At 44.8% G+C, this 12,549-nt stretch overlaps 1 protein-coding gene across 1 annotated transcript in view; it reads left to right on the plus strand.

The window, feature by feature from the left end:
* The window catches only part of LOC124171474 (histone-lysine N-methyltransferase PRDM16-like), a 61,172-nt gene extending 48,998 nt beyond the window's left edge, over nucleotides 1–12,174 (plus strand). The window contains exon 2 of the mRNA XM_046550651.1: nucleotides 6,802–12,174. Coding sequence (XP_046406607.1) covers nucleotides 6,853–8,535 — 1,683 coding nt within the window. The 5' untranslated portion in view covers nucleotides 6,802–6,852 and the 3' untranslated portion in view covers nucleotides 8,536–12,174. The remainder of the gene's footprint in view (nucleotides 1–6,801) is intronic.
* The last annotated feature ends 375 nt before the right edge of the window (nucleotides 12,175–12,549 follow it).

The raw sequence follows: 12,549 nt of genomic DNA on the forward strand, positions 1-12,549 counted from the left end.
TATAATCATTATAATCTGGTGGAATAATATTTCATTGTCATTCCTGTACAATTTTACAATTGATTGGAATAAATTCCATGGTAGCCAAATTTTCTTCGCTGAGTTTAGATACACTGAAGAAACATTTGGTTTGAGTTCGCGCCAAAATCTTTATCATCACTACAGCTCTTAGAATGTAGTCCGTTTATCAAAACTAGTCGATGCATCAAATTATATTTATCAATAAACCCATTAGTGAACTTTTTATTTATGAACCCTGAAGTAACTTTTTAATCGACAATTAAATGTACCACTGAAATATATTGCCAATAATCTGTATCCAAAAACCACGTGCGTAAATTTCAAAGGGGCGCCTTGTCTTCCAAACTATATGGTTTTAAGCGAATTAATCAGAGGCAATCAATCAGTCGGAAAGGAAAACACAATAGTGTCAGATGACGAGTATATCAGAAAATAAATTAAAGCGGCAATTCTCCAATTAGCATAATGAACGCGTGTCCGGAAGACCCTTTCTTGCGTGACTGTCGTGACTGCGCCGATGAACAAGGTTTACCTCTCTCTGCGAAGGCCTTTGAAGTTTCCATAAATGACCCCAACGTGTCAACGTATTCCACGACAACCTCCACGAACTCCTATAACATAAACTTCGCGGCTCACATCTGCACCACCAACACCATAAACAGTTGACCCTTGAGGGCCCCTGAAGGCAAATGAATGTTAGCCGCATGCCTCGGATCAACGCCTGGCCTCCACACGGGATACTCGAAGCGAGTAAGGAAAAAAAACTGCTCATGAATAACTCATGTGGGAGTTAGACCAAAAGGAGAGGCGGATTTGGCGTGAAATATGAACTCTCAATTACGCTGAATATGCCACTATATCGATTTTTCCTTTGGACAGAGGGAACGAGAAAACCTTGGAGGGAATTTGTAAATGAGACGAATCTTATCAAATAAACAATGGCGAATGTTGAATCCGGAAATTCAGAAAAATTCAGAGGAATAACAAATCGAAGTAAAAAAAAAAGTAAATCCGTGACAGACGATTAAATTTTAACGAATTAGGCCCTCGTGTAACGCTGAGCAAATAATTTTTAAATGAGACAAATCTTATCAAATAAATAATGGTGAATGGTGAACCCGGAAATTCAAAACAATTCAATGAAATAACAAATCGAAATAAAAATTAAGATAAGGCCCTGATTCACGCTTACATTTTGACGAATTAGGCCTGAGTATACTTAGTATGATATGTATCCCATTTTTTAGTGCTGACAGAATGGGTAATGAGTGCTCGCGTTAATTAAGTTAGTAAATATTGCCAAAGGACCGGATTTTCAAATTGAAAGCGAAATAAATAAAGAAAAAATTTGCAATTAAACATTATCAAGAGAATACATGAAAAATAAGGGTATATGAATCGCCACCTGAAAAAACGAATGTGTCAGTTACTAATGCGAACGTTTACCTTCTTTATGTTCCTCATTCATTGAGCAAAAACCGCTACGGCACTGCTTCTAAACGTACCCTGTGTTCAATAAATTCATTTAGTTGATTATTGCCTTAAATCCGATTTTACGATGCCATTAGGCATAAAATTTGATGCATTTTTTTCTTCTGCCTGACATGTTCAGAATCAATTTTCATCGTGCTCCACCATCATTGAGATGCAATGATCTCGTTTGCGTAATAATGTAAGTAAATGTTACATCATCGTCTCCTGTTTATAATCACCACTTGTTTTTCTGAGTATCTCCCGCATTTAAAGTCACAAGTGGAGTTCTAATTTCCTCTAATTTGCTTATTTGTTATCCTCATTTCATCGCATTACCATTTCTCATGCAATTTTTTTGTAATATCGTAGAATCTCTACAGTATGGTAAGCTCAGAGTATAATATTCATTTTTTTTTTCAAACAACTTGATTTTAAGACGTTCCATCGGATTAATTTTCCTTTCGGGAGCTATTTCAATGTATCTTCTTTGCGAAATATTTGGAAGAGTGCGATCGCTATGGAAAAGAGCATTTTTCCCGAAGATATTAAGCAAAGATGACTTTTTTATTGAACAATTAATTTTTATCACGGGCAACATTTCAATTTAATTTCTCGTCATGCATTGCCATTAAAGTTCATGACTACAAGGCCAATAAATTTTTATAAAGAGATTAAAAGACGCGAAAAAAAGATCATCCGTTATTTACGGAACGTGTAGTCGGCAATGCCGCATCCCTCAGTTGGAGAGTCTTTCACTTACATAATTTCGTACCGCCCTAAGTGTTTTCCTGAATGCCTTTAAGAGAGCAAAAAAAAAGAGCCGCTCCAAAGGCAAAGGTGTTGATTTTACTGCCTCCGCTATGCAACGCCGTTCTCCGCCGCGAATCCGGACCACGCCCCCTTCACAATAGATTCTCAGAGGCGAGTGACAGTCTCATTTTCCCGCCCTAGATCCACTGACGAAAAACTACGCGAGCACTCCGCTACCAGTGGCGCAACTGTGCAATGTGCATGGAGTAATGGGACAATGCTTTAACGCTCGGAGCTTCTACATATCCCAAAATAAACATGAAAATGCAATTAAAATCCGAAGACTCAGGCCTGATGGAGTGGTATTTTTCCATATTCAAATAAAAATTTGCAATTTCCATTTGCAATATAGTCGTGGAAAATTAAAAATATTTAATTAAACAATGAAAATACGACTTTATAACATTTATTTCATGAACGCTGATTTAATTTTGCAAGATTATATGCAATGGACTATTGGAATATTTTTGAAATATTTAACAACTTCTTTAGATCTGCTTTATGCACTCTTTTTTAATTTAAATAATTTTTATGAAAAAAGCATCATACTCTCTAAGCTACCAAAGCTTGAATAATACATTCCTGCTATTAAAAACCGCATCAAGGTCTTTATGTTCATTGCCTATCAATTTTTTTCATCAAGATTAAAACTACATTACTGTATCAAAAAAACGAGAGATTACAAGTCTTAATTAAATTATTTTATCCTGATCACTGCACTTCACGTGGAGTATTCTCAATATAGCTATCGCCACGCACGTAGTCGTCACAAGGGAAAACATTTCGGGGGGCTGAAGCAAGCAAAGCTTCCTCCCTGGCTACGTGCTTTAATCGAAGCAGCATCCTCGTAAATACCGCGCGAGTGAGCTCTACCCAAACCAATTCAAGTTATCTTCGGTTTGAGTCACTAACGCCAGGTTTTATAAGTCCGGTTAACCCTTTCTAATCCTGAGCTGCTTCTGGGAGAAATTAGATTTCAAGACTTCTCATTGTAAAAATATAAACATTTTCTACTAATTGTTAATTATTGTAGCAGCTGCATATTTCGCCATTAAACTTTACAACACAAAATAATGCGCAGTTCAAAAGTTTCCTAAATAGAACTCAAAATTTATGCTGTTTTTATACTACTTAGAAGCAAACTTGGGTTATAATGGGTTAACGGTAACCATAACATAATTTAGCCTTTGTCTTTACCTAGAGGTGATTGAAGGTTCTGCTTAGCTTCTATATAAGATCATACTTAAAGCTAGCCAAAACCTTTAGCCTCCACTAGGTAAAGTTGGAGGCTGTATCATCTCATCGTAAGAGCTAGCCAGACGTTTTAAAACCAAATCTAAAGGCATGGTTGTACGATGCATTCACACGTGCGAGTTAATGTCCGATTGCATAAATTATTTGATGGACTGGAACGGAATATGTAAAAATGCATGAACTAAACCAGGACAGGTTCTATTTTCTGTACATGAGTTCGCACAATTTGGGTGGTTACATGGCGCATTTTGGCGTTCATTCTCGCGTTAATAAATTTAGACTATAATTCCTACGTGTTAATTTATAGTGCAACCCGGCCTTTCGATTCGTTTTATAATGTCTGATTTGCACTCACCATAAGATGATACAGACTTCAACTTTATATTCATCGTCATCATCACTGGTCAACAATTCTAGGATTGGTTTGCCGCAGCTCTCCACTCAATTCTCCTTTCAGCTAATCTTTTCACACCTACGTATTTCTTCTCTTTCACATCTTTCTTTACTTGTTCCATATATTTTGTTCGAGGTCTTCCTTTTCCGTTCTTGCCTTCTATTTGTCCTTCGATGATTGTCTTCATCAGGCCATCAAGGGAGTGAAACAACCGCAAAGTTGATAAACTTGTGTCCATAACCCACCACCTATGAGACGCTTAAAATGCAATCACAATTGTCCCTCTCACTGCCGCATGGAAATAGCTCCTTGCAAAAGCCCTCGCTGTAAAACTCGTCTTCCCTTCCACAATGACCCGCACTTCTCCATTCGCAACACTCCCTTTGTTGATGCCATCCGTTCCCACAGCACGTGCATTTCAAACAATATCGTCGACAAATTAACCCGTGTCCATTGTTCTCCCTTACATGTTGCCCACTCCACTAATCCCACCCACTCATCCGCTTGAATAATCATCGCTGCTCTTCCAAACCTCCATACCTTACCGTCCACATCTCCAGTCATGCACGGTAGTAATAAGTTCGTCAATTTTTTTACTGTGGGCAAAAGGGATGAGAAATGGTTTCACGCATTGAAGTTTCATTTTCTCATTAAGGTTTTTAAAAAATACCAGTGCCACAAGTATAGTTAATAATAGAGATGGGATTTTTAAATCCTAGAATGTCTCCAATTTTGAAAAAAAATTGAGATAAGAAAATTCAATGGAATGAGGATCGGAGTCACGCATTGAAGTTCCATTTACTTGATTATATTTAATAAAATACCTAGCAGTTCCAAAAGTATAGTTAAAAATAGAGATGGGTTTTTTTAATCCTGGAATGTCTCAAATATTGAAAAACAAATGAAATGAGAAAACTAAAATCTTATTTCCATTTTCATCCTTTGAAAATTTTGATTCCAAAAATATATACCTAAAATTTAGATGATAATTTAGAAAATATTACTTTCCACCGATGAAAGAGTTCCTTAAAAGTAGAAGGGAAAAATTATCTAAGTGGCAGATATGGGCGTAGGAAAACAGAATCTATTCTCACTTTACTATATCATACACTCTTGTTTAACATACTTTATATTGAAAGCAACTGTGTGACGACGTTTCTTTCCTGATATTACTATGAACTTCATATTCATAATTCGAGAGATGACAAAGATTCGAGAAATTTTTGGGATTCGGATTTAGATTCGAGAAAATTTTGGATTCATCCCGTCTGTAGTTACGTAAATTTAAATCCACATATCAACCCGTTTGATTGACTGACACCAAAATAAAATAGAATCATAATGAAAATTCACCCTTAAAATTTCAGGTTCATTAATGGTTACTCAAACCCGCCATATCCTTAAATTAATAGCGGAGGCTTGAGAAGGCTGATAGTGTTAAATGGTTTTCTTAACAATACTGGGAGTACGTGGTGTTTTTTGCCTCTTAATATCCGCTTAATCAATACAACTTTTAATGCCCACGAAATATCGTGTACATTCGAAATGTTTTCAAATTGTAGCAAAAATATACTTGGGTGTTCATAAAAACTCGGATGCCAATGAGGCCAATGGTTACTCACGGGATGAATTTGTAATCAATGTTTTCGTTGAAAATTCGTCGACGTGAAAAAAATTCTAAACGTTTTTTTACAACCCAACCCCAGAAAGGATAAAATATAAATGCATGCAAATCTGGACGGAGGTACTTCATTTAGTTTGCTAGGCTAAAAAAATTAATCTCTCGGTCATCAGAACATAAACTCAAAAAATATTAATTTTAATCCAACCACTCATGGAAGAATTTGCTGTGAAATACTCGTTAAATATCGCCGAATAGTCGAGGCAATGTTTTAATCAAAAGAATCTCATGCGATATTTTTTTTACATCCCAATTTAGTTTTCACCTAGCGCCACCATATATCAATGTTGATATTAATGAAGGACCGCGGCCATGAGTTAAAAGGGAAAGGTGAAAGGCTTTCCCGTGCGGACGATTTTCTTTTTCGTGTTACCGTTCACCGTTCGGTTGAAATGGATGGAAGAGAATGGGCATCATCGAAAGGACCTGGGCTCTCTCACACCTCAGTACACAATGGCCCAGCACATGATGTGGGCGTTTCTTTCGGCTCCATCAAGACCCGTTCCTGCGTCACTACATTCCTCTCATGGGCTGCAGAGAGTAAGCAATCCATGGGTTTAACGGCGGGTGATGCCCCAGCGTGTTTACCGGGTTGGGTTGGGTATTCATGTATAGATTTTAGCCGAGGGTAATAAATCAAAATACCCGAGGGAAGAGGGTAATTAGAATATCATGAGTTGACGAAGAAATTAGTGATTCAGGATTAAGTGAATTATTCCTGTTGAGCATTAAAGGTACACAGGTAAAGTGCATGGCTTACCATATTTCCCCCTTTTTCCAATACACAGTCCACGAAAGGACTTATGTTCCCTTTTTAAATATATAAGGATTTATAATGTCATTCATTCATAACAGAGCCATTTTAAATCTCATAACGCAAAAATTATTTACACTCCAGCCACTACTTTTAAGAATTTATGACCATCGACAGTCACAAATTTTGCGTTTTTACCCAAATCAAACCCGACGCTGTATTGATGTTTTAGAGTGAAGACGGCAGATGACTCTTTCGGATAAATATATGGCCAAATTCTATAGCCAAATACTATTTTATTTGATTTCATTTATGTGTGTTACCTGGCCAAATGCTATAGACAAACTTTATGGAATCATTGTTCCAATGCCTGTTAAATATCAGTGACTAACATTCCTTCCTTGCTGTTTGCAGGGACCGATTCGACCGAGGGTCCGGGAGCGCCGAAGGGACCCTCGCCTCCAGATGAGTGTGGCGGACGCCGCCGCCGCGACCCCCGCCTGGTGCCTCCCGTACGGCCCCCGCCCCGCAACGTGCCCCCTCGCCGCACTCCTGCGGCCCGCCCCACCCGCGGCCCCGCGCCCCCACGAGCATGCCGAGCGCGAGGACCCCGCTGTGAGCCGCTCCACCACCATGCGGGAGAAGCACTCCAGCCCGCGCAAGATGATCGGCCTGGGCTCCCTATTCGCGCACCACCACTACGAGGGCGGACCCACGCCCCGCGACGGCGGATCCCCCAAGCAGGCCTCCGTGTACCCCGACGTGGCCCAACACCTGTCGCTGCGCGTCGTCGCACACCAGGGCGGAGTCCAGCCGCGCGATGACCAGCCCGACCACGAGTCCGCCATGATGATGCCCTTCGACCTGTCCCGCGGATCCACCTCCGCGGCCGAAGGCCCATCTCCCGCGGGCCGCATGTCCCCAGCGGGCCGCGCGAGGGATGAGCAGCCCCTGGACCTGCGCGTTGAGCACAAGAAGCAGCGCCGGAGGGGTCGCGTGGACGAGGACGAGAACCAGAATGTGATCCTGAGGAGCCCATCGCCGGAGGAGGGAGGGTCATCGCCCGCGGCGAGGGACCAGCACCCCGTGGGACACCACTACCCGCTCATCTACGCCTCGCAGCCACTGCACCCGCTCGTGCTCGAGGCGATGTACCGCGAGAAGGGCGTCGTCCGCATCCCCTACGCGGCACCGCCCGCACCCGCACCCGCCTCACGCCCACCCTTCCCCTTCCTACTGAACTCTGGCCCGGCCGTGGCACCCGCGGCCGCGCACCCCTACGACCTGCTGCGCCCCAACGCCGTGCTGCCCAAGGCCTACGACGGCCTGGTCCCGCCCGCCGCGGCACCTGCCCTCGTACCAGGCGCTGGGAGCCCCAGCAGCCGCGCCTCAGACTCCATGTCTGCATGCAGCGCGGACGGGAGCGTGGGCGGCGCCGCGCCGCGAGCCGGCGGGCCGCGAACCGGCGGTGCCAAGGCGCGAGGCGACCGCTACTCGTGCCGCTTCTGTGGAAAGGTGTTCCCGCGCTCCGCCAACCTCACGCGCCACCTACGCACCCACACAGGGGAGCAGCCTTACAAATGTAAATACTGCGAGCGCTCCTTCTCCATCTCATCGAACCTGCAGAGACACGTGCGCAACATCCACAACAAGGAGAAGCCGTTCAAGTGTCCGCTGTGCGACCGCTGCTTCGGGCAGCAGACCAACCTGGACCGCCACCTCAAGAAGCACGAGGCGGACGGACCGACCATTCTGGACAGCGAGGGCCCGATGAGGGAGACGGGCCGCACGCGCGTGGGCCGCGTCCAGGAGGATGAGTGCTCTGCGTACTTTGACGAGATCCGCTCGTTCATGGGCAAGATCACGGAGGCCGGGGAGAGGGTGCCGCACCACTACCACCGTCACCATGATGTGCCCGCGTACCTTCGCGCTGCCGCCGACGATCCCAAGGGGCCCGGCTCACCAGCGGACGAGGAGAAGGAGGAGTCGGCGTCTTCGGCGGCCTCGGCCCACGGTGGCTCGCCCAAGGACGCCGGGCAGCGCTCGCCGTCGCCGGCCCAGTCCGCCGAGGACGGACATGTGGGCCACGGCAGCGGAGACGAGGATGACTCGATCCCCTCGCGCGGCCCATCGCCCGCCAAGCACTGAGACCCAAGGACAAGAAGGCCCCAGTGCACTAACGAAAGGCCCTAGGGCATTAGCGGATCTTCCCTGTACCTTATTGGGGAAGATCCAGTACACTTGCGGAACTACCGGGACACTATCTGATGGCTCCCCTACACAAACGGATTGCCTTGGAACACTGGTGAAAGTTCCCAGTGCTCTTATTGCATCCCAAATTTATTTGTGGGAGGGTCCTGCACACCAGCCACAAGCCCCAGTACTATGGCGGAAGGCCCTTGTACACTAGCGGATGGAGGGGGGCCCGCTCAAATGCTCAACCGCCCCCGTTACGTTTCCCCATTTAGTCCTCAACAGCGGAAGGTACTAGTCAAACACCAGTCCGATAAATACAAAATGTGGAGAGCAGTCTATCCAGCGCTCAGTGAGACGAAACGGGAGTTGATGTCGGCCGCGTTCTTAAGCATCTCCACGCGAACCTAGTTCTGCAAAGAAGTGGGCATCAGCATTTTAGCGGACTCGAGTGACGTGATTGCAAAGCATTTAAACCTCCAATGAACTGTATTCACAACATCTTTTTTTGTGGATTCAAACTGGACAGAATGTAAAAAGGAGGACATTTGTTACATTGGAAAGAATTTAAAGAGGCATTCACTTTTTTTCGCAGTAGCCTGTGCCCTGGGGTTGTGGAATCGGATCGCGACTTTCGGGAAAAAAAAATGTGCGATGAAGAGTGGTCGGGTGGCCGACACTCCCTTTCGAAGGCCCAGCCAGCGCCCATCACATCACCGCTCACTGGAGACTCAGATTTCGACGTGGGCGAGACGAGTTCCACGCGCCTCACACAGCCTCCCCCAAGCAGCCTCCCCCCAGCAGCCTCCCTCGTCAGCCCCCGCCCCCAAAGCCTCGCACACCCCCGCCCAATCGTGCGCAGTGAAAGTTCTCCCATCCTTCCGCGGTGAGCGAGATCGCGCGCGGACGGAAATAATGGTAACCGCTTCGGATGGAAGCAACACCGCCGCTAGCCATTGCAGAGCCTCACGTACACACCCCTTCCCTTCCACCATCCAGCTCCCCAAGTGGAAATCTTTACCCATTTGCGATCAAATGCATGCAGTTTTCCTGTAAACTGATGCGTACAGGCAGTACACATTGTCCGAAATTTTGGCCGCCCGTAATCTGTGTATGATGAACACATTTTACCCACGCATCTACGGGAAATGTGCACATTGCGCATGCTTCATTCATAATATGCAGTCAACATAATCCATAAATATGTACACAACAGCATATACTAAATACATTTCAAGAAATGTATAAAATTATACTGCTGCATCCTGATCCTCGGGCAAAGTTCATGGTGATTCACGCTAATGTACACATTGGACATACTCTGGACAGAAATTGAATGCAATTTTTTCGTGCAGGATCTCAATGACTCGACAAACTCGATGATGCAAATTCGGACCTCGGACAACCTTAAAAAGGCGCGAACTGCAAACTTTTTTTCCCACCCACAGTCATGAGTGCGTCGCATCGTGTTGCGTGGTGCAGCGGTCCTTCCCTTTTCGCACCGCTCCCGGCCGCACGTGTGGCGATGATCGCGGGGGATCGGGGGCGGGGAGGGTGGTGGGCGGCCGAGGAGACCGCCTCCCCCCGCGGCGGAGACTGGATCGCCCCGGCGAGAGACTTCCGCAAAACTAGGGCAAAGTCTGCTCTCGACGACAAGGTGAGAGCGGTGGGGCTCGCGCGAGAGAGCCGGGCCACGCCCAACTGGCCTCCGGCCACCACGACCCGCTCTCTTCTCGCGCCGGGAGATGCCGCCGCTTCGCCTTTCGCCGCCGGTGGGGCGGGGACGTTGGCGGGAGATGACCGGGGAGAGGAGGAGGAGGGATCGGCCGTTGCGAAATGCTACCGACTGGTCCGGTTCCACGCCTCGTCTTAGGCCGGCGAAGAGAATGGGCACCCTCACCACTTCCCATCATCGCGATGCGGCACTTCCCACTCCTCCTAGCCCGACTATTCCGCACAGCCCCACCCCAGAAGGCCTCCTCCTCCTCCGCACGACTGCCCCGCACCACCTTCTGCAACGCCCCATACTACCCTTCACGACTGCTCTATACTACTCCGATGTGCTGGCCCCATACTACTCCGCAGTGCTGCCCCATCCTACCCGCTCCACACCACCCCGCTCCACGGTCGTGAACTGGAACGCGGCTCAAACCCGAGACGTCACTCACAGCTTTGCAAACCTCTCCCACGTCTCAAAGCTCAGTCACCGCTGCTACACCTTCCACGACTCCGACGGGACGGACCCCGGAGGGACCTGCTGCGAACGCAATCGCGGTGAGATGGAGAAAAAAAAATAAGGAGACCGATGGGAAATGCTCCCCTAACGCCGAATGAGTGGGCTGTGACGGTGTAGCTGGCGAGAATGTTGTTCATTTTTTTGTTCATCCCTCACACCGATCGTGGACTGGACGAAAAAGGGGGAAGTTTCACTCAACAAGTCGATCAGCTTCGCAGTGGAAAGTGATCGCCGAGCTATAATGATATAGTTTTTTTTTAATTGCGAGCGGTGGAATGAATGCCTTCCACCGCTTCATCGTCGTACCTGAATTATAATGAATGGTGAGAGCTTTAAAAAATATTGTACCACGGACTTGTTTCATAAGTCGAGCTCTGAAAGCAAACATGACTGGTGAGCTAAGTAATGCTGTGGAAATGAACTCTTTTAAAAGGAGTCCCTGCGGACGTTTACCAATAAAATAGTTACCATTGTAAATCTCAATGTTTTCATCTTCAGCTTCAATGACTCAAGCGCATATGTTTATCCAAAATCACTCCATGTTTGCGACGGAGATAAACGTTATTTATATGGGCAAGAGCATGCTACATGTTTGAGGACATGAAATACAATAAGAAAGAATGCTGCATTTGTTTCAAGATGGGATATTCTACGGTGTTCTTACAATGAATTACCTCGCTTAATCGATAAGAAGCCTTAAGAATGGAAAATAAATTATTGTTTTCAAGAAAAAATGTTATGTTTTTGGAAGGATATTTGAGTATATTGTGCGATTGGGGCAAGTTACCTGTCATGTTCAATGTTATTTGTGACATGTGTTCCTAACCAGTGCAATTTTACCTTTAATTTACTGCTAGAGATTTTAGCAGACATATTTCTTTTATTTTCAATACCATTCATCGTAAAAAAAACTTCTGTGAACCTATTTGAAAAGTTTTGTTTTTGAAAAGGAAGCTACATTTACGTTCAAAATACAAAAATGCATCCTAATGCAAAGTTTGTAACAAATTTCTCAGCTTGTTTTTTACTCTGCTTCTTTCAGTGTCTATAGCTACAGTCACAGATTCTCCCATTACATGATTCATTGGTACTTAAAAATCTTCCGACTACTCTAGCTGAAGAATGTCCGTGTTTTAGAACTGTTTGTGTGTTAGAGAGGAACCCAATTTTCTTTTCCTTTTGCTTTGTCATCTCTCTTGTGATAGATTATTTAGACACTATTTGAATAAATGTCTTCGTCTTTAATTGCTCCAAAAATTTTTAATATTTGTCTTAGTTAGTTACTCTTCTTGGGAATTTTAAGTGACAAGGTACTGTTGTATTTAAAAAATTCTATAAATAAAGTATTTTAAATTCTATCATGACTCCACTTTTTGTTTCTACCTTCACCTATGAAAAAATGATACAGTATTTTTTGACACCAGTTTGTGATTTAGACTGCCCAAGACGATTGTCATGCCAGGAAAGCAGACTGTCAAAAGGCGGGGCAGCAAAGGTTGATCGCAGCAATGAGCTGAAATTTTTTGGGGCTCTCTATTTATAATAGTGAAGGCAAATTCACGAAAACGACCAAAAAGAGAGTTCCACATAAGTATTTCATGCAAACCAGCGAAATCGTTCATTCAGTTCTAAAAAAATTAATACTTATCAATGAACATTGTATTCTATAATATGGCTCTACAGTTATTTTTAAAGTATAACAAAAGTACATAGTTCATCCATCAGTTACTGTA

This window comes from Ischnura elegans, chromosome X (assembly GCF_921293095.1).
Source record: "Ischnura elegans chromosome X, ioIscEleg1.1, whole genome shotgun sequence".
Lineage (NCBI taxonomy): Eukaryota > Metazoa > Arthropoda > Insecta > Odonata > Coenagrionidae > Ischnura > Ischnura elegans.